Source organism: Fusarium flagelliforme, assembly GCF_020744385.1.
Source record: "Fusarium flagelliforme strain FIESC 12 MPI-CAGE-AA-0113 chromosome Unknown B0J16scaffold_4, whole genome shotgun sequence".
Taxonomy (NCBI): domain Eukaryota; kingdom Fungi; phylum Ascomycota; class Sordariomycetes; order Hypocreales; family Nectriaceae; genus Fusarium; species Fusarium flagelliforme.
Window position 1 is genome coordinate 3,183,019 of NW_025763506.1, and position 24,567 is coordinate 3,207,585.

Sequence of the window (24,567 nt, forward strand, 5' to 3'; positions counted from 1 at the left end):
TGGAGAACACAGGACATACATACAATCGTCAGGCTTGGCGAGTTGAGGTGTGATGCGTGAAGGCGAATAGCATAGGAAACAGCATGTATGCGTCTATCCATAGAAATCATGCCTAAAGCCTATGAAAAAGAACAGTTGACAAAGCTAAACCGTTCAAAACAGTAAAATCCAAATTGGCCTCAATGCAGTTATGAGAACAATCATGACAACGAGTTGAACAGCGGTTAACATGCATTCAGTGTGTATTTTCCATTGCCTACCTTCAAACGTTCAACGCCGTCTATGCATTAATTGCGAAACCCAATCGTGACTTTCCGCTCCCACCTGCCATCTCCATGTTCAGCTCCTCTTAATACGTATCTCACAAAGTGTGTCTACAATTGTTGCCAGTTCCCGTATCCACTATGTCGCCAAACACCCGTTTAATTCATTGCCAGGGCACATTGTTGCAGCAGATTCCAGCCGTTCATACCAATACTCTTAGCACGAGCAATGGTCGAAATCATAAGCCAAATATGTTCGAGGCTGGTAGCGTCCGAGCATCGCTTTAAAGCTCCGATTCGGCTCCGTTTGTGGACAGAGCCATAGGGCTGCCATTCTGGTTCTGTCGCTGGCGAAGGCGAGCGTTTCCGGGTGGGCGTCGACGAACCATGACTCTACCATTCATGCCAACTTGGCCACCGTTATCGTCATCATCTTCTGAGTCCGGGTTCTGTTCGGCGTAGAGACGGGCTTCGTCAAGCTCATTGATATCTGTGGGTCGTTCACGAAGCCACTGCATTCTGGGGCCGGACCTGGCCCTCTCAGAAACACGGAATCCGTAAATTCGAGGCTCGTATATGCGTTCACGGCCTAGACCAGGGCCGATATTCTTAGCATACATGCCGTTGATAAGACCGTCGCCCTCGTTGACGCGAGGACCGCTGTTGGAGAGTACCTCGATACCGCGTTTGGTGAGGTCATATTCAGGGAAAGTGAGGAGGAAAAGGGAACCAAAGGTGCGGCCGAAAAAAGCACCGTCGACGGTCTGGAAACGACTGTTAGGAGGAACGTAGACGTCTAAGCACGATGGACAGAAGAGCTTGACTGTGTCCTCGCCAGGAATATCTGAAAGACCGACGGGCAGAGTACGGGCCTGGTCACAGTTCGTCCTGGGACAGCAGCCAAAGTGGCCGAGCTCATATTTCTCGCTCATTTGCTGGATTCCTGCTCGAGAGCAGATAAAACGCTGGTGGATGAGGCCGTAAAGCATTTCGGCTGAAGATTCGACGACAGACAAATCGCTGGCCATACGGTGGTGCCTCCGCTCGTTGGATGCTCTGGTCAAGCGTTCTGGGTCGGACTCATTTTCATCCTCTTCCTCCTCTTCATCCTCCTCATCCTCATCGTCCTCTGGTTCCACATCCAATATCATCTGTGAGGCAGGAGTCCGATGTTAGCAACTCTAATTCCTTGAGCAGAACCATCAATATCGACGCGCTGGCGAGATAAACATACCTCCAACGCTTCTTTGTACATAGCAACCTGGGTCTGCAGGCCGGTCAAGTTGAAGTCATCTTCGATAAACTCCTCCGAAACCTCAGCAAAGTACTCGTGGCCAAGCAGGGAGCAGAAACTCGAGATCCACGACTCGGGAACACCTGAAGATGTGGACATGTTGCCGCTATCGTGGTTGTCGGTTCCGTTGTCGAGGGGCAACGGCTGCCAGTGGCGAGGCTGGGGGAGCGCACTGTAGAGATGAGGGGGAAATGGATCGCAATGGGTAGACGGAGATATTCAAGCTGTTATGAGGACTCTGAACGTGGGGTCGAAGCTCCCGGTATCGATAGGATAGCTGCGAAGCTATCTTGAGGCGGGGTGATGGTGGTGAGTATTTTGAGGGGCGCAGATTGGATATCGCGAGCCACGAGCACAGGACTGGCTGGACTGGACTGGACAGGGCACGCAAGTACGCTAAGATGGGTTGGTAGGCGGATGTATGTGATTGCACCAAAATCAATAACAGCACAGAAAATCAGTGCATCGCGATAATAACTTGAAGCAAATCAAATGAACAATCCGCCTCGAGCCAAGTTGAATTGAAATGAGTCAATGAATGAACAAAATCGAGCAAATTTTATTTTCCTTTTCAGTTGATTCCGTCCGCAAGGATCCGATGGTTTCGGTGCAACAGGCAGAGCAAGGACGACGGGTCAGGAATAGTGCCCACTTCATTTTGGTGGGGACTGGATATCGTACCTGCTTCGGTAATATGTTTGACCGTTCCGATCTGGATACATGATCTTAATTTAGAAGCTGTAGAAGTAGATCAAATGATAAAGTACCCAGGAACAGGTAGCGGACAGCGAATGCAGAACATGATGTCGATCAGCCCTCAAACGGTAAACAAAAAGGTTACGAATTTATGAACTCCTAGACAATGGGTTACTGATAAAGTCTCTGTCTCTCAATGATCATGCACAAGGATCTCTCTTTCAGCTCACGATGGATATGGAGTCTATCGAGAACGACCCCTTCACGCCGTCGTATGAGTGGGAATCGTTCTTATGGGAGAACCAGAGTGCCCCAACTTACGCCCACACCTGAAGAGCACACTTCTATCGATGTATTTCGTGAGCGATCTTTTGAGCGCAAGAAACCTGTCGTCTTTGGGAAAAATCTTGGATCCCCAACATCTCTTCTACCAGCCTTGAGTAAATGGTTCACCAAAGACCTTGGATACAACTCGACAACGCTGTCAGAACATCTCGCTCAATTTCGCAATGTCATGGTTCCATATGAAATCTACGCCTCGACCGACCCCTGCACAGAAAAGGAGCCTAGCGTTGTTTCGAAGCCATCTCGGGAAAGAAGAGACACAGGACATTATCATAGCAAGGAGTTGGGACTTATGCTTTGCAGATTCCACAAACGACCAGGATTTCTTTCAACTCCACGCCCCTCTCCAGCTCTTCAGTAAGGTATTGGAGTTTAATGATGTTCTTGACGGGCGAGGCCTTCAAAGGATCGTCCTATACATTGCTCAGTGTTCGATCACAGATCTGCCTCAAGCCCTCCAGGAAGATATTCCTACTCCGGAAATCGTCAAGCACACTGGAAAGGGAGACATATATGACTCTAGCATATGGCTTGGCATAACACCTACTTATACGCCTTTACATCGCGACCCCAACCCCAACCTGTTCTGCCAGCTAGCTGGCACTAAAGTGGTCAGACTCATGGCACCAAGGGCAGGAGACTGGTTGTTCAGGCAGGTTCAGGCCGAACTGCAGAGGTCGGGCAACAGTCGTATAAGGACGGATGAGATGATGCAGGGCGAGGAACGAGACAAGCTGCATCAGGCCGTTTGGGAAGCTGATGCAAACGAACCCGTACCACCAGGGACTTACGAGGCAATTCTCAGCCCTGGAGACGCTATGTTCATTCCTACCCATTATTGGCATTCTGTCAAGAGTGTGGGTGAAAGTGGAGACTTGAATGCCTCTGTCAACTGGTGGTTTCGGTAGGTTCACTTTAGACATAGATGTCGCATTCTCTTGTATATTAGCTAGTTATGCTGCGTTATCAAACTTTGCGAGGTTTGCAGATGATCCAATTGACATATCCGCAAGGCCAGAGATGCATCTCACTGCCACTCTTGACCTCCCACTTGCTAGTATTGGCGCCGCAAGACCGCAACAGACCCTCGACTTCTTCTGGTGTCCTTGTTCGCAGCGCAGAGATGTACCCATCAAACGTGAGAACAAAAGGCAGAATCGGGATCAACCATGAGAATATGAAAGTTACAGGCGATCGCCATTTAAGCGCGAAGAATGGCGCACTAAGGAACGCGCCAATACCTAGAAACGTTACTGCCAACACGCTTGCCAGAGAGCGGTCTTGAAGCTCAAAAATAGCCAGTCCCTCGCTCGTTTCAACGGCGTCACGTAGAATGGCCGAAGCTAGGTCGTCATCGAAGTGGTGGAAAGCCAAATTGAACAGTCTAAACGGTTTCGTTCCATCCTCCCTCCTAGCAAGATGCTTTGGGGCTGCCGTCGCATCGATAGAGGTGCGCTCGTACGTCAGTAGCGGGTTCTTCTGGGCAACCTGTTCCCAGGCTTCGACATTGGGGTGAAGGTCCGTGAGGATGAAGCGAGCAGGGTCCGACCCGCGAGAGCGTAGATGTGCGTTCACTGTCTTCGCTATAGACGGTGTAGGGCCACCGCCACCGGCACAAAAATCGATAAATGTGTATTCGGACAGAGACGTGTCGAGCTCCTTGATCAGAACCTGGGCGCTGAGGCTCGCGGGAGTTTGTGACTGAAGAGGCGTGTTGGAAAGCCAAGCACGAGTAAGACCATCTTGGACGCGGGCGCGAAGGAAGGCGGGAAACCTAAGATATGGGATTAGTGAGGGAGGAACGGCGTGAGTTCTGGGGTGAAGCTGAAGCTGGAGCTGGACTGCGGGTTGACTAATGGAGCTCGAGAGCTGGTGGAGTTTAGGTTAAAGTAGCTACGTACCAAGGCTGGTCATCAATCTCGAAGAGATGAAAACGAGGGACGAGAGGAGCCATTTTTGTTATTCTTAGACTTCAAGGCTGGCCCAATAGTCTTGAGGACTCGTTAGTGATTTAACTTGAGTTGATGTCGAAGTTAAACGTGTTCAAGCAGCAAGATGTGAAACCGCAACCATCCTACCGGGTATAGTACGCGAGTATCCATCCATACGTGGTTGTCTCGTTCTTGACCAACAATGTCGTCACCATAGGGTAAGGCACTTTGCGAAATAAATATCATAGCAATATATTGTACAATACAGCATTTGGAGGCGAAGATGCTCAGTTTAAATTCAAAAACTTGTCGGATGACCAGTATCTTTTATAGTACGATAACTATCGGGGTTTGTTTGCACTCACTATTGTTCATGTTTCATCTATTGAAACCACTACCGACCCATGACACTTCCTCTCCACAAAACGCCATCGATAGATACGCCTGACCCCTGACGGAGTTTTCGTCAAGCACCCATCACGGTAGAGATATTTCGACGATCCAAAAAATCACCGACTACCTTGCCGGAGCATCAGTATAAGGATCAAATCCCATACGCCGTTTGGCCTCGCTTCGAGCTCGCCATTGCGTCTCCCCAACCAACCCTGTAGTTGATGTCTCCTCTAAGAAAAACGTCAAGATGTGGTCAGGAATAGCCAGATGAGACGTTTGCTGAAATTCCTGGAGACTAGCCAGCCGTACCAGCATCTCCATCAAGGATAATGATGTTGTGATTGCTCCGAATGGTGACCGAGAGACAAAGTTCTCTGTCTCAGTCGGCGACGACATGGTTGCTTGTAAAGAGCGCATTTTCTCGGGACTACCTAGCGATAGCCTCTTGATTTGATCGATCACTCTCGAATCAAGGGGTGTTCTGTCTCGAGGAGTACTTGGCTTCAATGTATCCATTGGTTGATCTAGCCCGGCTGAATCCAAGGAGTCGTTGTCGTCTTCCTCATCTGGGTCATCGTCATCCTGCTCCTCATACACCTCAAGAGCAATCCACTCGGGATCAAGATGCGCAGGAAATTTCCACTTGTAATAGTCATTCGAGTGAGCCACAGCGATGTTTGGATCCTCGACCGCGGGACGGACAAATTCGTCCAGCAGTTGTTTATCGATATCTGCCTGCTCGTCTTCTGTGCTATCCAACTCCAAAACAGAACCACTGCTTTCTCTGTCGATTTCCTCGATGAGCCCGCTGATGTGGCCATCCTCTGATCTGTCCAGCCCAGCTTGAGTGTCCCTCTTCAAGAGCAGGACTGGTCTTTGCTCGCTGTCTGTTGCTGACCCTATGTTTAAAATCCTTCCAGTGTCTGTATAGAAGATTTTTGATAACTGATGCACCGGTATCGACTCGCGGATGCCTGCGCGCGGGATGTCATCATATGACTGAATATCACGCTCGTCGTCATGGACGCGGCCGTCATCTAAGTCTTCAATAATCTCCAGGTGGTAGGCATATTCTCCGCCGCCAGTCGCTTCAGTGGGCGGAAGGGCATATTCTTCTAACGGTACAGCGCAATAGCCTCTCTGACTATCGAAGTGGAAATCTTTGCGAGTTCTGCAGATGCGTACACGTGCCTTGTGCAGTACCTCTTGCCATAGTGGCTTCCGTTCCCCTTCTCCTAAGCCGTAGCTTGTACCGGCGCTAGACGAGTTCGAGGAGTGATTGTTGGTGATGACTGTGGTATCTGCAACTTCGGGTGAGCCGTGTGGCATCAAGGTAGAGGCGTGGCCAAGGAACAGCATGTATAGCGAAAGGGTGAAAGCTGGTCCAATCTGCACTGGTCTTGTTGGATCTTGAGCAAACTGTGTGTCACCAACGGTGAGCAGAGTGCTAGCTTGTAGTAGTCTTGATGGCGAGATGCCGGCGGGTAATGATGTTGAAAGGCTCTCTCCAGACGCAGTAATGGCCAACTGCAAGAGCGGAATCTCGCGATCTATTCGCTCTAGCAGGGCCTTTATCCCAGCAGCGATGAGCAGCAAGTCATCACGACTGACCGGCGGTGACTTTGGTCGAATATGATTACTGCTTGAATCGACAGTAGTCGCCGCCTCTATGCGACGCCCGAGCGAGACGATGTCCTTATGAAGCGACTTCGCAAGGGGAGCAGCTGATTCGAGGAATACATTTCCTCGTCCTGACCTAGAATAATTGAGAATGTCAGAAACAGACTAAGAGGCGTAGCTCAAACTAGATCATTCTAGCTGTATTGTTGGTGAGCGAATAGGATGCTTACTTGAACTCAATCAAGTCAATGGCGGGTGAGATAATCTGTGACGCCATAGGACGGTTAACTTCCATTAGGTCTCAAATTATAGGTAAGGTATCCTGGATTAATGGATGATTGGGCTTCAAGATGTGACGCACCTTGATTTTGCTGTCGAGCAGGTTCCGCAAGGACTTGAGCTCAGCATGGACTGCCTTGTCCTCGACCGACTTAAGCAATCGCGAACATTGACCGATGGCGTATGATGATGTTAAGGCGATGCCAGAGCGGATGGCATATCTCATGGCTTGAACGCCAACTGTTGCGAGGAACTCATCCATGACCGGGACAATCTAGGCTCACAGTTATTGAGTATTTTATCATGCTGAGAAAACACTGTTCGGAGTGTTTTCAAAAGAGAAAAGGGAAAGTCAGAAAACAAAAGTGAAGCAAAACAAAACAATATTGCACGTCCCGCATACGAAGTTCCATGAATGTTGCATTGATGCTCGTAGCCGTGCTAGCGGCGTTGATTAACTGCACGCAATTGACCACGCCAACGCATAGCTTCAACTTTTTTCCACTTACAATGCCTTAGGTAGTAAGTAGTAGTGAGCCTGTACAGTGTCGAAAACCCAGGATGCCCCTCGTTTTGCATGGCTCGTGCTTAGCCTCACGGTGGCTGGTATCACTACTAGGTACTAAGGTTAGTACCTAAGGTACCTAGATACCTTGGTAGAGGTAGGTAGTAGTTCGTCATAAGGCTTGTGATTAGGCACAAGATGAGTCAGGAGGGAGTCATAAGGCTGAGGGCGTAATCCACTGACCATGAGCCAACACTGCCTGTTATTTTATCCACCCAGAGGTGATTGATAGAAGTTATAGAAATCTACCTGTATATCAGGTGCGAATTAGAGCTATCGCACGGTACGTGACGGCCCCTCCTAACCCCTCCTGACACCTTTTTTTTTCTCTCTCTCCAGGGTAACGAACCTGAGGTCAGCGTCATGATTGATGGTGGGGCAGGAATTTTTACAACCTAACCTCACTCAACCTGACGGGAACCTTGCCTCTCTCCCCCACCAGGACCTACACAAGGAAAGTATTTACAGAATACCATCATTGGGCTTGTTCGCTGCCTAAAGTTTGCACCCGTTACACCCGCTTCGAGGTCGTTTCCGGATCGAAAGGTCGTCTCTTATTTGTGCCTTGCATTAAGCCTAGACTTGAAAGAACTTGGCATTCTTTAAACGTTCGTGCAATCGAAACAAGCCCCATTTTCCACAAAACAGGCTGCATATCTAGGGCCTTTTAAATCCGCAACCCCCATCAGACCGCAACGACCGATCGCAAAACCCTCTACTTTTACTCTCCTCTCCCCTCGCCCACTCTCTTCTACGCGACATATCCTACCTCACAGCCGCCCAAAACACATCACAATGGCGACCCCTAACTCTTGGGAGGATGATCCTTCTGCTCAGGATGACAACCTCTCCCAGAGGGCTCAGCAGCAACTTAACATGAACCCCGCCCCCGCGCAAGGCGGCTTCCAACCAAACATCAACTCTTTCCAACCCGGCGCCGCCTCTTTCACACCAGGTGCTGCTTCTTTCCAGCCCGGCCAGGCTGCATACGGAGGATATCAGCCTCAATTCCAGCAGCAACAATACTACCAGCAGCCATACTACCAGCAACAATTCAACGCTCAGCAGGGCTATGGCGGCCAGTTCAATCAGCCTTATGGCGGCTTGAACCAAGGCTACGGTATGACATTTGCGCATAAAAAGACCTTGCTCATCATAAAGCCTCGATAGACGACATACTAACGTATCAAACAGGTGGTGGCTACCCTCAGTACGGTCAACAACAGCAACAGCAACAGCAACAGCAACCCCAGCAGCCCGCTGCCCCTACGATTGCCCACCGACCTGCCGCCGATGCCTCTGCTGCTCCCAGCCAACCCGCTGCTGCCCCCTCTAAGCCTAAGGTGATCAGCATCAGCGGCGACACATCCGCACCCAAGCCCAAGGCCAAGGTCCTTTCCATTTCTGGGTCAGGCGCCGCTACCCCTGTGAAGCAGGAGGAGGCCCCCAAGGCTGAACCTACCGACAAGCCCGAGGCTGGCCAAAAGGCCACAGCTACCAAGGCCATTGAGAAGACAGGCGAGAAGGCCGGCAAGGCTGCCAGTACTAAGACTTCAGGCAAGACCTCGCCCAGTCCTGCCTCTGGACGCAACAGTCCCACGGCTGGCGAAAAGAAGGCCGCTGCCCGAGAGATTGATGCTGTCGAGAAGGAGCAGGCTGCCGACGTCGACGAGGAGACACTTAAGGAAATTTACGGCAAGGAGCACGTCAATATCATCTTCATGGGACACGTCGATGCCGGAAAGTCAACTCTGGGCGGTTCCATTCTGTATGCTACCGGCATGGTTGACGAGCGAACTATGGATAAGTACAAGAGGGAGGCCAAGGACCTGGGTCGCGAGTCCTGGTACTTGTCATGGGTTATGGATTTGAACAAGGAGGAGCGAACGCAAGGAAAGACGATCGAGGTAGGACGTGGTTTCTTCGAGACCGAGAAGCGTCGCTACAGTATTCTTGATGCTCCTGGCCACAAGATGTACGTCCCCAACATGATTGGAGGTGCTTCACAGGCCGATGTTGGTATTCTGGTTATTTCTGCTCGAAAGGGCGAGTATGAGACTGGTTTCGAGCGAGGAGGACAGACCCGTGAGCATGCTATGCTTGCCAAGACACAGGGTGTCAACAAGCTCATTGTTGCCGTTAACAAGATGGACGACCCTACCGTAGAGTGGTCTCAGGAGCGATACCAGGAGTGCACATCCAAGCTCGCTCAGTTCCTTAAGGGTACCGGCTATAACCTCAAGAACGACGTTTACTTCCTGCCCATTGCCGCTCAGCAGATGCAGGGCATCAAGACTCGCATTCCCAAGGACGTCGCTCCCTGGTGGGATGGTCCCGCGCTTCTCGAGTACCTTGACAGCATGAAGGCACTCGAGCGTAAGGTCAACGCTCCTTTCATGTTGCCCGTCAACGGAAAGTACCGTGATCTTGGTACTATGGTTGAAGGCAAGATTGAGGCTGGTGTTGTCAAGAAGGGCATGGGCATGATTATGATGCCAAACAAGCAAAATGTCGAGGCTGCTGCCGTCTACGGCGAACAAGAAGACGAAGTTCAACTTGCTCAGTGCGGTGACCAGGTGCGAATTAGGCTTAAGGGTATTGAGGAGGACGATATCTTGCCCGGATTCGTGCTGTGCTCACCAAAGCGGCTTGTGCACACTGTTACAGAGTTCGAGGCGCAAATTCGTATCTTGGAGCTCAAGAGTATTCTGACCGCTGGCTTCAACTGTGTTCTGCACGTTCACTCTGCCATCGAGGAAGTTACATTTGCAAGCCTTCTACACAAGCTTCAGAAGGGAACCAACCGCAAGAGCAAGAACCCACCTACACACGCCAAGAAGGGCGACAGCATTATCGCCCGCATGCAGGTGATTGGCGGAGCAGGCGCTGTGTGCGTGGAGAAGTTCGAGGACTATCCCCAGATGGGTCGCTTCACCCTACGAGACCAGGTAAGCTCTACACTCCCCTAGCCCCTACGGCCACATCCATACACGCGTTTCCCCATTGCTTACCCCATACCTCTGTCCGCTTTGTCCCCAGATAACCAGGGGCCAAAAGGAACCACTGCCGAGCATGGCGTGGCACGAAGAGGCTTGGGGAGTGCTTTCATCATATAAGAAGTCAGACAGCTAACTGGAGGTTTTCACAGGGACAAACAATTGCCATTGGCAAGATTACGAAGCTCATCTCATCCGAAGATGCTTAAATGATTGACGAATCTTCTTAAATCGCACCAGACGGGTGTTGAAAATGACGCCACGAAAAGAAGGGATAGTGGGCAATTTGGTGGATGTCGTGCGTTTCCAGAACTTCAGGTTTATATAGAGAGCTTGAAGAAAACAAAAGGAGTTTGATAGTGACCTATTGTGATAACTGTCTTTCTGTGCTAAAGAGTTGTTAGGACGTAAGATTTTACAGTATCGTGAAAAGGAAGAAAATGAGGCAGCCAGCACCTCGAGCTGGTATAGTAGTTTGACAGATGGAGGAGAATCGAGAGCCGAGTACCTTTAGAACAGAACAATACATAGAAAGACAGATTCGTGCAGGGCAAAAGCACTTCGGAAGTCTTGCGGAAATCGATCTGACAGCGAGATAGGGAATCGGCAGGATAAGACCCTGGTAGATCGGAGTGCAAAGGAAGGAATATAATCAACGAAAATAGGTCCGAGTTGTTATCGTGAGTTTTACATTAGAGTCGGGAGGCAACCCATGGAGGTGAAGGAACATGAAACCCGGTGAGTTGTGTAAGACAAAGCTCGGCAAGAGCAGGTATTTCGCCGTCATCTTCTTTACACCCCGCCGAGATGCGCATAAAGTCACGATAATCTACAGTCCAGACCTTGGTTCGCGATACGTAACCCCAGTCTCAACTGTCAGATAAAGCATGGATCAGTGTTTCCGTGGACGGTCTCCGAAGTCAGTTAGGTAACGGAGACGAGACGGCACCCCAAGGGGCTCTTTGCAAGGGCGTGAAGTTGGTTGTTGACGTTGTCTCTATTGTTGACGATAATAAGATTCCCAGAGATATCAGTACGAGAAAAAGTCGGGACGGTTGTGGGAAAGTGCTATAGAGAATCGTTATCCAGATTGTGCAGTAAAGTCTACGAGCGGTGACCGTATGAAAGTTCGACATGAGCATGGGGAATTAATGTGCATCCATCATCCATGTACGGAGCACCGAAGGGAAGCAGATATTGCGGTTGCGGTTGCGGTTGCGGGTCCCGGTAAGGTGCTGGCTGGAAGCGGCCCAGCGGATCGGGAGTTGGGGGCGTGTTACTTAGATTTGATACGGTACGGCTCGGTTAAAAACTGTATGAATGCTGTGCTGTTACTTCTCGGTGAGCGAAAGCTGGAGGCAGTCTCGGAAGGTTGCCGAGAGGCCGGAGGCGCACGGAACGTTGTTAGGCTCAAGGTGGGTCAGGTTCATGTGCTGATGATGGATTGAGGCCAAACAGCGATTTCTGATATTCCTGTATCATTATGATTGCTCCTGGATAGTACTGTACATATGCACTTGCGGGGGTCAAGGGGTTCATGGAACGTATTTGAGAATACACGGGAGTTTGCGGCCTGGCGAAAGACAATGTCAGCACAATACAGTATCTCTACAAGCGAAACAGGATGGATTGTCACGGGGCACCTATCAGATATTATTAGCTTGCTGTTTTTGACATTAACAGAGAGATAACGGGAACGCGGGCGTAGACAAAGGTAGGCGGACGGGTCAGTGGTGAAAGTGGTTGGCATCGCGTACCGGAGGCATACGGAGGAGACGGAGCCGGGTCACGGAGCATGGTCAGGAAGTTAACCGAACATGGTAAGCGGGCGCCCGCAACGGGACAAGATTGTTTTTGTCTTCCATCTCAAGGTGAAGACTGTCATACTGTAGCCATGCAGGCCATGTCCCCGCATCCCAGACCCCAGTTCCCCACACGGTTCTTGAGCCCCAGCCGCGGGAACGTAATTCATATGGAGGCTCTAGGCGGAGAAACGGTCAGTAACGGGGACTCGGATAATGTCGGAACACTTGGAGGTCAAGGTGAGCACTTGCAGGGGGGTGTGTCTTTCTCAAGGTGAGACACCCACCAATCAGACCCGTCGATCTCTTAGTTTCGTCTCAATACGGAGTCATGTGGAGAGAAGAGCTTGAAAAGTACGGATACACAACTGAAGAATGCAGGTTCAAGGTCTGTACGTCACTTAGACCGAACTGATTCCAAGTAGGTAGGGGGCTACCGACGGTAATGTATTTGCATTATCGTGACTTTTATTTTTGTTGTTCAAATTTGCGTGACGACCGGCACTGATGAGACCGAGCTGCGGGGCGAAGCAAAGACTGTCCAAGGGTCATTCAAACTAAAACCTGGATCATGAAGATTAGAAGGATCTTGCCCAATACCTGACTACTATAGGTAACTACCTAAGGTACTAGAGGTACCTTAGTACCCAGGGCAATACTGCAAGTAGTTGAAATTTTCATCTCCAAGCCGTACGAGAGTCATGTGGAATGCAGCACCAGGTTCATGGTAATTAAAAAGAGAAGCGAAAGAAAGAACGTAGTCTAGAAGCCTCCACTATACGCCATGTGGTAACGGAAATAGAGTCCCAGGATTTTCATCCTCGTACTCTGTAAGCTGTGTTGGTGAGGTGTACAGAAAAGTTCTCCCGAGGACCAATTTAATTACAAAAGATGGTACCTGTCTAGGTATAACCTGTAGAGTCCCCCATAATTCACCAGAAACAGTACTCTGCTTCAAGCAAAAATACTTGAGGTACGGTAACTAGTAGATCGTGGGGTAAGACCGATAGGATAGTAGGTGACCCCAGCCGAGGGTACGAGACCAAGCAGCCACGAGAAACTAAAGTCTGTATACGACTGCATCTTATCAAATTCGTCTATTACACTGTATTCAAGCCAATTCAGTCGTGCCTATAAGAAGCACTCGAGTTGTTACGCAGGAAGGACACCAAGGCTTGGATGAACACGATTTGCAGCTATTCATCTTTAAACAACCTACTCCACCATCAACAGCTGGAACCATGCCTGGACTATTCTATTGCCAGCGGGACCTACCGTAGCGTCGTTAAACCAGTCCTTTTCTCTCCGTGTCGTATCCACCGTCTCCCTGTTGTTCCTGTCTGCTGACCAGCGAGTTTCAACAGCACAGACAAATGGCAGGAATTGCATCGTATACCGAGCTGGGGCTGGAGTGAGGCTCGGTGTTGTTGCTTTTTTTTTTCTTGTCCTGCTCATTAGTCTCTTCTCCGCAATCTGAATCTCAGCCCTAGCTACTTCGTTCTGACCGCCCTCCCCCTTTCAGTACGGTACGCGGCCTTGGCGAGCTTGTTTCCCCATGATCTTGAAATAGGTATGTCTAGATTGCGAAAACAAGCCCTGGCCTTTTCCATTTGCTTAATTTGTTATGGTCGGCTGACCTGGTTCTCATAAGACATCGACCAGCATGAGTGAGCATTGCAGTACGTAAAAATTATCGATCTGGCTGGGTGCAACCTCCACCGTCTTGGCTCTCGTCGTCCAAGACGAAGGAGTTGACCATAGCCACCCATCTTCAGGCTGCTAGTTGGACAACACAACCAATGAACTGAAATCAATCTTTGCTTTCAATGCATCCATTCGAACCAAGCTCCCTTCTCGTTCAATTGGCTAAGCCCAACCAGGGTTGCATGCCTACAGTACACCCACAGCCATACAGTAGGCCCCAAACTCTAAGGAATTCAATGTCCGTACAAGTTGGACCGATTTAGCAGCTACAGTATCATCTGCCCCGTACTGCTCCGATGGTAATCAAACATGAGGGGAACCGGGGAATTCGGCCCCTGTCTACGGAAGAAGGAGTTTGTAAGTCGTCACGGCAAGTATCTACGGTAATAGACGGTAGACAATATGGTACAGTAAAATAAAATACAGTCAATGAGAGACTGTAGATCCGTTAAACGACAAATCGCATCAAGAGATTTTCGAATCAAGAATTTACTGTGCTGTACTGTATATGCATGACAATGTATCCATGCAGAAACGGATTCTAGAAAAGTATTCAAGTATGTAATTGATATGCAGCCGAGTCTCTTTTTACGGAAGATCGCGGGTATTGAATCGCCGTTGTGTTTTAGTTTGGGGCCCTGAACCGACGATCATGACGACACATTGGTTAGCGATTGAACGAACTACAGTACAAGATCCTAAGACGATGATGGACTTGGGAAAAATGAACAATGTGACACGAAAATTCGCATTAATGATTTTTGGTATTTTATTTATCCGACGAAGAATACAGCATCGAGACAGCGACCTCAAGAATTGGCAGTACAGTACAGTACGTGAGTGAGTTGATTACCTAGTAGTAGCTAAATCAGGCAAATTGTAGGCTCGTATATAAGAATATCAGAGGGGAATAAGCAGGTACCGTCATAATTGTCATTACTGGTGTATACCTAGGTACAGCACAGTAGATACCTACTGCATCTCCTCACTTCTAAAACAAACAAACAAACAACCTGACTATCAGCTGCTTTATTCATCCACCACCAGCAACAGACAGGAACAAGGGTTGTTCGTACCGTCACATCAACGTCAATACGTCAAGTGAAGACATCTTTGTTTGTTTACTGGACAGTACAATCTTCTGGACCAAGAATCAACATCTTCCGGCATCTTCCTGGACTGGACTGGACTGGACTGTACATACTGTACTCCATTTCTCCACGCCAAAACTTTGACGCTTCCTTTTCTGAAAGAGTTTGGACTTTGAACGTGGACCGGGGGTTTGGGTTACGTTTTGTGACCCCCTTCCGTCCCGCAATAGCCCATCTTAAAAACTGGCTCCCAGACTGTATCGGGTACATTTGTATCCGTACCATGATATTCTTCATGGCCTTTCCCGTCCCGTCACCGTCTCCTTGACCTTGTCCTCGTACCAAGGAATCTCTTCCGGCTTAATATCGTGTCTGTCACCTGCGACGCCTCGTCAGCTCCACCACGCGCTTGTCTCTGCCAGTCACAGCCTCACTCTCTATCCGTCCCCGTCTTGCTCCATCCTCGGTTTTGGCCCTGGCAAGCGGGCACTATCTAAAGTCCCCAGCTTGCGGAGGGCCACACCTATCATGGCCCACCCCAGGGCGTCTACTTTCAAATCTCAAGCTGCTCGTGAAGCTTTTATAAAAGCCATCAATGACCCCGTCTTCAAAGCTGCTTCTCTGTATTCAATCCCAACTTTCAAAGGTCCAGGCTCACAGATTCAGGCTTCAGGAACCGATTTCTTCAAGAGTGAGTCTTGTCTTTGTCCCTTGGTTGACGGCCGAGCTGTCTTGTCATGATGCCCTCACACATGCTGCCCTTTCCCATGATGGAATCACCACGCCCGATACCTGCCATCACACAAGTTCAAGACACAATACTGACCCTCTCGCAGTGCTTCCCAACAACGTTAACAAGACTTCCCTTCACCCTACCGGTGTTACGTATGTGTCCCATGATACAAGTATTTGCGCTTGACGGTTCACTAACACATCACTCAGTCCTCACCAGGAGCACACCGAGTTGGAGCAGGAGCTCCACGACAAGGCTCACATCGATTACGATCGTGTCGCCATTGTAAGAAGCAGTCCTAAAAACCAGTCTAGAAACAATTGCAACTAACATGTCACTACTCAGATCCCCAACCCTTCAGTCGCTGCCCTCTACGAGGATGCTCTTGTTTACGAGACCGGTACCGCCATCACATCCAGCGGTGCCTTGACTGCCTACTCTGGTGCTAAGACTGGTCGATCTCCTCTCGACAAGCGAATTGTCGAGGAGCCCTCTTCCAAGGACAACATCTGGTACGTTCAAACTCAAACAGCCGACAATAGAGTTCTATCGTCGTGCGCATGAGTCGTGGTCATCAGACAGCTAACAAGAAGTTAACAGGTGGGGACCCGTTAACAAGCCCATGACTCCTGAGGTAAGAAACAATCGGCGCTCCGCCCAAGCACATTGCACATCGTTTCCCGCGCACATGATCGATTGAGACTCACTCGATGTGGTGTTTTGACTTCTGTTTCCCGCTCTCGGCTACAGAAGAAGAATTACCAACATCGCGAGGTTGACGCCTGCCGAGACGAACAAACGAACGAACAAACAAGACAAAAAAAAAAGCAGACCGTCTAGACCAATGCCGGAAGTTCTTGTCCATTCCAGTGACCAGGTTCAATTGCAATTGGGTTTTCTCCGAGGATACCCGCAGCATGGGCGTCATGGCTTCAATGGCTTGCCAATTGGTGCTTATTCTCTTACCCAATTGCCTGGTCGCTGGTTGGTACAGGCTTGGCCGAGTGGTTCTCTAGTGGTTCATTGGTTCAACGCCATTGCGCTTGGTTCGTTTGTTCCCCTGGTCGTTCCGGGGTGGTGCGTCATGGGGTCGGCAATCTCGACCCCGCAGTCTCAGTCTCACTCTCAGTCCTCACACGCTCACCTTCCCTTCTGGCCTCTGTACGGATTCAGGCCGAGATGCCTGCCCCGTCCTCCGAAGCTGTCGGCCGTGTCGTGCCCCTCTTTTCTTCCCGTCCACGATTTCTTCCGACCCGGCTGCCTTTCTCCCTATTAGGCATGGCGGCCGGACATCTTCCCCCGAATGATCTCGTTCATCGCAATCGCAAACTCTCTGAAGAAACATCAGCTGACAAAATAATCACTACAGGTCTGGAAGATCAACCGAGAACGTGCTGTCGACTACCTCAACACCCGAAGCCGTATCTATGTCATCGATGGTTTCGCCGGCTGGGATGAGAAGTACCGCATCAAGGTCCGAGTCATCTGCGCTCGCGCTTACCATGCTCTCTTCATGCGAAACATGCTTATCCGACCTACACGAGAGGAGCTCAAGGACTTCCACCCTGACTACACAATCTACAATGCTGGCAAGTTCCCTGCCAACCGATACACCGAGGGTATGACCTCCGGAACATCAGTTGCCATCAACTTCGAGCAGAAGGAGATGGTCATCCTCGGTACTGAGTACGCTGGTAAGATTTTACTCCCTTCCGTCCCTTTTAGATGTGTTGAAAACGATGCTAACTTCTCAAAGGCGAGATGAAGAAGGGTGTTTTCACTGTTCTCTTCTACGAGATGCCTATCAAGCACAACGTCCTCACTCTTCACTCTTCCGCCAACGAGGGCAAGGATGGCGATGTCACCCTTTTCTTCGGTCTTTCTGGAACCGGCAAGACCACACTCTCTGCCGACCCCAACCGAGCTCTTATTGGTGACGACGAGCACTGCTGGTCCGACAACGGTGTCTTCAACATTGAGGGTGGTTGCTACGCCAAGACGATTGGTCTGTCTGCTGAGAAGGAGCCTGATATTTATGGCGCTATCCGATACGGTTCCGTCCTCGAGAACGTCGTCTTTGACCCTCTTACTCGTGAGGTTGACTACGACGACTCTACCCTCACTGAGAACACTCGATGCGCCTACCCCATCGAATACATCTCCAACGCCAAGATTCCTTGCCTTTCCCCCAACTCCCCCTCCAACATCATCCTCCTCACTTGCGATGCCCGCGGTGTCTTGCCTCCTATCTCCAAGCTCGACAGCAACCAGACCATGTTCCACTTCATCTCTGGTTACACCTCCAAGATGGCCGGTACTGAGGACGGCGTCACCGAGCCCCAGGCTACCTTCTCCAGCTGCTTCGCTCAGCCCTTCCTTGCTCTGCACCCCATGAAGTACGCCAAGATGCTTGCCGACAAGATCGAGACTCACAATGCCAACGCCTGGCTCCTCAACACCGGTTGGGTCGGTGCCGGTTTCGCTCAGGGCGGCAAGCGATGCCCCCTCAAGTACACCCGTGCCATCCTCGACGCCATTCACTCTGGCGAGCTCGCCAACGTCGAGTACGAGAACTACGGTGTCTTCAACCTTCAGGTTCCCAAGACCTGCCCCAACGTCCCCTCCGAGCTCCTCAACCCCTCCAAGGCTTGGACAGCTGGCGAGGACAGCTTCAACAACGAGGTTGTCAAGCTGGGTAAGCTCTTCCGCGAGAACTTCACCAAGTACGAGAGCGAGGCCACCGAGGACGTTGTCAAGGCCGGCCCCGTTGTCTAAGGGAACGAAACAAAAACAACAAAAGGGAAAGCGATCTTTTTTTGCAATGGGTCATGACAAATTTGAGCAATTGTTTACCATCTGGGTCCGGCGTCATTACATGGCGGCCACAAACCGGCTGCCCTCTTTTTTTTTTATATATCTGAAGGGATTTGGATTTTCTTTTAACATGGCATGAGATTGTATGTAATGTAAGCATGAACTGCTTAACGATTCTGCAATAGAAAAGTATATATCTTCTACACTTTCGCTTTTTGTCTGTTTACTGTGAATGTATGAAAACCTGCAAGTGGGCTGGTCATAGTGGTGATTTACTATTCTAAGGTACTACTTGCAGGATACTTTTAGATTAAGAACTCTTGTTGTATTTTTCATATTTCTTATGGCCTAGTACCTGTCTTAGATAAACCGCAGGGTACGAGTTGTATGTACCTAGGTACCTATATCGGGCGAGCCCCGACATGAATGCTGCTTGGAGTCTGAACATCCAATTAGCAGCTTCATTTTATCATCTAGGCAATATGTTTATTTTATATATATATATATTTTTTTTCTTTTATTGAGGAGATCACCTAGGTACCGCTGCAAATCAGTAGGTACTACTACCTACCTACCTACCTACCTACGTAGGGACCTAGGTACTTACTTAGCTATATGTTGTCTGGTTGTGCAAACATTGGGTTTATTATCTTTCCTTCTACAATACTCCCCATAGATTTTGGGGGAATGTACCGTGGGGTTATCTGGTTCACTGTTAAGTCGGCACAGTGTTGCAGAAAGTGTTAAAAAAAAGACCTGGACAGGCTTAGGCGTAAAACAGTGTGGCCTAATCTCGTGATTTATGACAACCCCTCCGTTGGTTGCTGGGGCAATTCATTATGTCATTCCCGATAAACGATAGACTTGTGCAAAGTCCCGTATACACAACGGCTTCACGAAACAGCACATTACCCTCACAACGGCGCCCACCGCCCAGCTCATCCATACTCTGGCGACTAGCAAAAGGCCGTCTTTCAGCCTCAACGTCAAACGTAAGCCAGGTGCTCGTTTTACATTTAACACTCAGTGCACCCTCTTGCCAACACAACCGCCCGACTTCTCAAAATTGCCCCGCGTCAATCAAAGACCCATTTTAGCAATTCGACTGCCCTTCAAGATCTCGGCACCATGGTTAACGAACGTGCGCCTCCCAAGGCTCCCCTACATTCCATCAACCCAAATGGCGAGAACACATCCCGAGAACTCTCTCCTGACGACGATATCACCGCCCTTGTTCGTGGTATGAACTCGGTCAAGGGCAACGTCCGCGGGGACATGAACGACCCCTTCAACCCAACCGCCGCCACCAACACTCCCACATTTGGCCATCCTACAAAGATGGTGTCCTCTCGTAAGCAGAGAGCAGACCCTTTCATACGGCAGAAGACCCGACCCGAGCACCATCTCGATAACCGAAGCAGCAATGGCGGTACCAGAATCACAGGCCCAAGAGGCCCCGTATACCAAGATCGAAGACCACCGCCGTTGCCAATGTTCAGCTCAGTGGCCCCCTCCGCACCACCAGTTGCATCTTCGTATGCACCCACAAGAAACTATGGCGAGGAAACTTTCTACACAGACCCTGCCAAGGCAAGCGCGGATCTGAAGGCCTTACTCGAGGGCGGGATGGAAGAGGGCGAAGAGGAAGCTGGCGAAAACCAAGCGGATGGTGAGAAGAAACCAGAAGCTACCAAGGACGCTAAAGATGGTACTGTGGACGGCCTCAAGGTCAAGCTGTTACCCCATCAAGTTGAAGGTGTTGAATGGATGCGGGGACGAGAGCTAGGTCCTGTGAAGCGAGGAAGAGTGCCCAAGGGAGGTATTCTCGCCGACGACATGGGTCTTGGAAAGACCCTCCAAACCATTTCGCTCATTCTCACCAACCAGAAACCAGCTAAGGACGTTCCGGGTTGGAAGAAACATTTCGAAAAGATTGAGAAGACGACACTTGTAGTGGCACCCTTGGCTCTGATTCGACAATGGGAACACGAAATTAAGGACAAAGTGGAAAAAACCCATGGTCTTAAGGTCTGTGTCCATCATGGGCCCAATCGCACTAAAAGGTTTAAAGACCTTGCTCTTTACGACGTTGTTATCACAACCTACCAAATTCTGGTTTCAGAGCACGGGAATTCATCTGACGCCGAGAACGGACTGAAAGCAGGCTGTTTCGGCTTGCACTGGTGGCGAATTGTTCTAGATGAAGCCCACACCGTCAAAAATCGAAACGCGAAGGCGACAAAGGCATGCTATGCCTTGAATTCGGAGTATCGATGGTGCTTGTCTGGTACACCTATGCAGAACAACCTTGATGAACTGCAGTCTCTTATCAAGTTCCTCCGCATTCGACCCTATGATGACCTCAAGGAATGGAAGGAGCATATCGATCTGCCCTTGAAGAACGGTCGAGGTCACATTGCTATTCGAAGACTGCACAGTCTTCTTAGATGCTTCATGAAACGAAGAACCAAAGACATTCTCAAGGAAGATGGTGCGCTAAACCCTGGTGGTAAGCCTTCCGCCAAAGGTGAAGGTTCTTCAACAGGTTTCAAGGTCACCGAGCGCAAGGTCGTTACTGTGGCGACTGCACTATCGCCTGCAGAGCGCAAGTTCTACGACCGATTGGCAGCTCGAGCGGACCGAAGTCTTGAGGATCAGATGATGCAAGGCAAAGTCAACTACGCCAATGCCTTGACTCTGTTGCTACGACTTCGGCAGGCTTGCAATCACCCCAAACTTGTCGAAGGCAAACTAGAAAAGGACAAAGATGCAATGTCAATGGGCTCTACTCAGAAGAACCAAGACGCAGACATCGATGCCATGGCCGATATGTTCGCTGGCATGGGTATCGTTTCCAAGGATTGCAATATCTGCGGACGAGGCTTGAGTAGCGAAGAAAACAAGTTAGGAAAAGACATCTGCTCTGAGTGCCACGCTGACCTGGCATACTTTAACGATCATGAACGGGCGGAGACGTCGGAGCGACCAAAGAAGTCAAAGTCATCCAGGTCCAAGCGCAAGGACAAAAAGGAAAAGACGAAGAAGCAAGCTGTCAAAGAGGCCGCCGTGGACGAGGAGGTGGTCGCCAGAGACATCGTCGAGGTCGATGACGACGATGAAGATGTTGAACCCTCCAAGGCAGCCTCAAGACGGCGTCACAACCGAAACGCTGTGGTCGATAGCGATGACGAGGACACAGTATCGCCACAAAAGACCACCCGAAAGTCTCGGAACCGAACCGCCATCGTCGATAGTGATGATGAGGACGAAGCCGAAGGTTCATGGCTCGTGTCAGAAGACGAACAGGGTTCACTTCACCTGGGAAAGGCCGGCGGCGAAGAAGATGAAAATGCAGAGGGCGGAGGTGATTCCATAGGACCCGATGACTCTGATGACGAAGAGAGCAAACTTGAAGACAAGAGCAACTTAAGCAGTTTCATCGAGAATGACGAAACCACCGACAGCCTTCGCCAACCGGAAGGCGACGCCTCCGACTCTGATGACTCTTTGGCCTCTTTGACTGATCTCACGAAGCGCATGGCCGCCCAAACGTTGGACGAGAAGGCCCCCAACGTTGCTGACACATCGGCTGCGGATACAGATGCAGATACAACTGCTGCCGATACAACCGCCGCCGATACAACTGCCGTCTCTGGTTCATCTGCTTCGGACTCGGGCTCAGAGTCTAATTCTGACTCTGATTCTCAATCCGATGTTTCTTCTGAAGAAGATGACAGTGTCTTCTACCCTTCACGCGATCCCGACTCTCCACAGGTCCTCGCTTCCTCCAAGATTCGAGAACTCATCAAGATTCTTCAGAAGGAAGTGAAAGAACATAAGTTCATTGTCTTCTCCCAGTTCACATCTATGCTAAACCTGGTGGAACCCTTCTTCCGCAAGGAGCGGTTCCGCTTCGTACGTTACGATGGTAGCATGAAGAATGACGAGCGAGAAGAAAGTTTGCGAAAGTTGAGGAGTGATCCTGAGACCCGAATCCTGCTGTGCAGTTTGAAGTGCGGTAGTTTAGGACTTAACCTTACAGCAGCGACCAGAGTGGTCATTCTCGAACCTTTCTGGAATCCAGTATGCCTTCCCCTCTGTCGTGCGCCAATGAACAGACTTGCTAACAAATTCACTTAGTTTGTTGAAGAACAAGCCATCGACCGTGTCCACCGTCTCACACAAACCGTCGACGTAATCATCTACAAGCTCACCGTCTCCCAAACAGTCGAGGAGCGCATCCTCGAACTGCAAGAGAAGAAACGCGAACTTGCCGAACAGGCCATCGAGGGTGGCATGCGCAAGGAGGCCCTCAAGCTCGGCCTCAACGAGATCATCAATCTGTTTAAGACAGGTTCTTCTGCAGACAACCCTACCGTGATTGCTGATACCTCCTATGTCGCTGATCGGAGCTTTGATGGCAACGGACGCAGGACTGCGGCTTCGATGCAGAGGCGACCAGAACGTCCGAAAAAGGAGGAAAGCTCTGTGTACGGTCGAAGATGGTGAGCGGCTGGTAACTGGTAGCTTGATGTTTAACGATGTTGATGATTAGACGATATATGCATTAGAGTATTAAAAACACATTGATCACGCCAAGGGTATGAAATAAAATAGTTCGACCACTTTTGAAAATTTAGGCCAGCTCCTGAGGTGATCTTTTGCTGGCGCCCTTCGTCTTGACTCTTCTGCCATGTAGCAGGCATTGGATGCATAGCAGACGCAGTTTCCAACGAGACTAAGGTTTTGGGTAGCTTAATTGTTGTTATGAATCAGAAACCCATAACGCAAGAGTGTTAGACTTGCCAGCCCTTCCAAAACCCATGACAAATCTCGTACACATGTTCCCTAGTCCATAGGTTTACTTCAGATACGTACAGCCGACGAAGGGAAAAAATAACGCTCAATGACAATTAATCCTAGATAGCTTCACTCTCGTCCTGCCTTGCACGGGTCATCCATTATTACATACACGCCTCTTGGAGCAGCTCCCTCAACTGATTATGCTAGAGGAACAGGAGCAGGGGCCTCGGTACCCGAAGCCTGCTTGCCACCAACGGGTGGGAGGAAGATGGGTAGATAAGTGACGACAAGTGCCATAACTATCTATTGTTAGTATGCGTTCTTACTGTTGGATGAATATGCAGAACATACTTGACATGCCGACAGAAAAATACCCAGGTGTGGCAGAGTTCTTCTTGGAATCCTCACTCTCGCCGAGCCAACTCTGAATGGAGAACACAACGGAGGCCCTGTTTGTGTCGGAAGATTGTTAGCAACCTGTACATCTCTTGCTTCGCATCGCTTTCGCGCCACGTCTCCGCAGTCCTCAGACGTCGTTGGGATTACATACCATCCCACAAGCTTATTGCGCGTGAACATAGCGGCCATTGGAAGGGTGGTAGACATAGTCGAGGAGATATCGGTGGACTCGCCCGAGCTCTTAGGCTCTTGGTAAGGGACGACTGTGTCATCAAGTTAGCTTGTTGGTCGCAGTTGTGATAATTGCATTGCGCATGACGCTTATTCTTGACTCGGAGTTAAGCGCCGCACATGTGTCACTTACTCAAATCGGTTCTTCTGGGATCCTTGGTAGGCGCCATCTTTGCTGTTGTGATGATGGGAAATGATGGTTGTTCGATGGTTGTCGCAATTACCTCTAAGCTCGCGCGACCTGTCAGGCCAATTGAACTGGGGTGAGGCTTTAATTGTGGCGCCTTCCTGGGTGGAGTAGCGTGGCGTAGCGAATTCACCTACCTAAAAGGGAAGTGAATTTCCACAGCGTTTCTACAGTACCTAGGTACTGCCTTTAGGTAGGTACATATCAAGTAGTCAAGAGTAAAAGAATGTTATCTTTCATCTGGCTTCCGTCTATAATCTTGGTGTCTTCACATAAGTAAAACCGAATTATGGCCATGCATAAGTAAAATATGTGTGTGCATATACATCGGTTCCTTCCAAGATTTCAACTCCAGCGTACATGTATATATATATATATATATACCATAACAACCACCATCGTAATGACCATCCCAAGACAG

At 49.8% G+C, this 24,567-nt stretch overlaps 9 protein-coding genes across 9 annotated transcripts; 5 read left to right on the top strand and 4 right to left on the bottom strand.

Annotated features, from left to right (window-relative positions):
* Window positions 1-284: 284 nt before the first annotated feature.
* Window positions 285-1,758, bottom strand: B0J16DRAFT_137719 (casein kinase II regulatory subunit-domain-containing protein). The gene is made up of 2 exons (XM_046121839.1): window positions 1,498-1,758; window positions 285-1,414 (listed from the first exon to the last, which is right to left on the bottom strand). The coding sequence occupies exons 1-2, from the start codon at window positions 1,654-1,656 to the stop codon at window positions 548-550; spliced, it is 1,026 nt and encodes a 341-aa protein (XP_045983261.1). The 5' UTR covers window positions 1,657-1,758; the 3' UTR covers window positions 285-547.
* A 568-nt stretch (window positions 1,759-2,326) lies between these two features.
* On the top strand, window positions 2,327-3,524 carry B0J16DRAFT_342195 (uncharacterized protein). Its single transcript, XM_046127882.1, has 2 exons — window positions 2,327-2,770; window positions 2,811-3,524. Exons 1-2 carry the CDS (start codon window positions 2,450-2,452, stop codon window positions 3,504-3,506), a joined length of 1,017 nt encoding a protein of 338 aa, XP_045983262.1. The 5' UTR covers window positions 2,327-2,449; the 3' UTR covers window positions 3,507-3,524.
* Window positions 3,525-4,657, bottom strand: B0J16DRAFT_342196 (uncharacterized protein). Its single transcript, XM_046127883.1, has 2 exons — window positions 4,500-4,657; window positions 3,525-4,372 (listed from the first exon to the last, which is right to left on the bottom strand). The coding sequence occupies exons 1-2, from the start codon at window positions 4,550-4,552 to the stop codon at window positions 3,565-3,567; spliced, it is 861 nt and encodes a 286-aa protein (XP_045983263.1). The 5' UTR covers window positions 4,553-4,657; the 3' UTR covers window positions 3,525-3,564.
* A 139-nt stretch (window positions 4,658-4,796) lies between these two features.
* On the bottom strand, window positions 4,797-7,323 carry B0J16DRAFT_342198 (RanGTP-binding protein-domain-containing protein). Its single transcript, XM_046127884.1, has 3 exons — window positions 6,904-7,323; window positions 6,773-6,807; window positions 4,797-6,678 (listed from the first exon to the last, which is right to left on the bottom strand). Exons 1-3 carry the CDS (start codon window positions 7,081-7,083, stop codon window positions 5,046-5,048), a joined length of 1,848 nt encoding a protein of 615 aa, XP_045983264.1. The 5' UTR covers window positions 7,084-7,323; the 3' UTR covers window positions 4,797-5,045.
* An 858-nt stretch (window positions 7,324-8,181) lies between these two features.
* Window positions 8,182-10,591, top strand: B0J16DRAFT_269065 (P-loop containing nucleoside triphosphate hydrolase protein; the record flags this gene model as incomplete). The annotated part of the gene is made up of 3 exons (XM_046123501.1): window positions 8,182-8,506; window positions 8,581-10,334; window positions 10,535-10,591. The coding sequence occupies 3 exons, from the start codon at window positions 8,182-8,184 to the stop codon at window positions 10,589-10,591; spliced, it is 2,136 nt and encodes a 711-aa protein (XP_045983265.1).
* A 503-nt stretch (window positions 10,592-11,094) lies between these two features.
* Window positions 11,095-12,630, top strand: B0J16DRAFT_320402 (uncharacterized protein; the record flags this gene model as incomplete). Its single annotated transcript, XM_046125568.1, has 7 exons — window positions 11,095-11,120; window positions 11,279-11,415; window positions 11,472-11,797; window positions 12,091-12,202; window positions 12,275-12,424; window positions 12,566-12,576; window positions 12,610-12,630. The coding sequence occupies 7 exons, from the start codon at window positions 11,095-11,097 to the stop codon at window positions 12,628-12,630; spliced, it is 783 nt and encodes a 260-aa protein (XP_045983266.1).
* A 2,983-nt stretch (window positions 12,631-15,613) lies between these two features.
* On the top strand, window positions 15,614-18,844 carry B0J16DRAFT_342206 (ATP-utilizing phosphoenolpyruvate carboxykinase). The gene is made up of 7 exons (XM_046127885.1): window positions 15,614-15,670; window positions 15,816-15,864; window positions 15,922-15,997; window positions 16,058-16,224; window positions 16,313-16,346; window positions 17,082-17,406; window positions 17,469-18,844. Coding segments are annotated over exons 1-7 (1,671 nt in total). The 5' UTR covers window positions 15,614-15,669; the 3' UTR covers window positions 18,488-18,844.
* A 491-nt stretch (window positions 18,845-19,335) lies between these two features.
* On the top strand, window positions 19,336-23,128 carry B0J16DRAFT_414961 (SNF2 family N-terminal domain-containing protein). Its single transcript, XM_046133485.1, has 2 exons — window positions 19,336-22,609; window positions 22,667-23,128. The coding sequence occupies exons 1-2, from the start codon at window positions 19,655-19,657 to the stop codon at window positions 23,033-23,035; spliced, it is 3,324 nt and encodes a 1,107-aa protein (XP_045983268.1). The 5' UTR covers window positions 19,336-19,654; the 3' UTR covers window positions 23,036-23,128.
* Window position 23,129: 1 nt separating this feature from the next.
* On the bottom strand, window positions 23,130-24,304 carry B0J16DRAFT_414962 (uncharacterized protein). The gene is made up of 4 exons (XM_046133486.1): window positions 24,093-24,304; window positions 23,880-23,991; window positions 23,681-23,778; window positions 23,130-23,628 (listed from the first exon to the last, which is right to left on the bottom strand). The coding sequence occupies exons 1-4, from the start codon at window positions 24,127-24,129 to the stop codon at window positions 23,528-23,530; spliced, it is 348 nt and encodes a 115-aa protein (XP_045983269.1). The 5' UTR covers window positions 24,130-24,304; the 3' UTR covers window positions 23,130-23,527.
* Window positions 24,305-24,567: the final 263 nt, after the last annotated feature.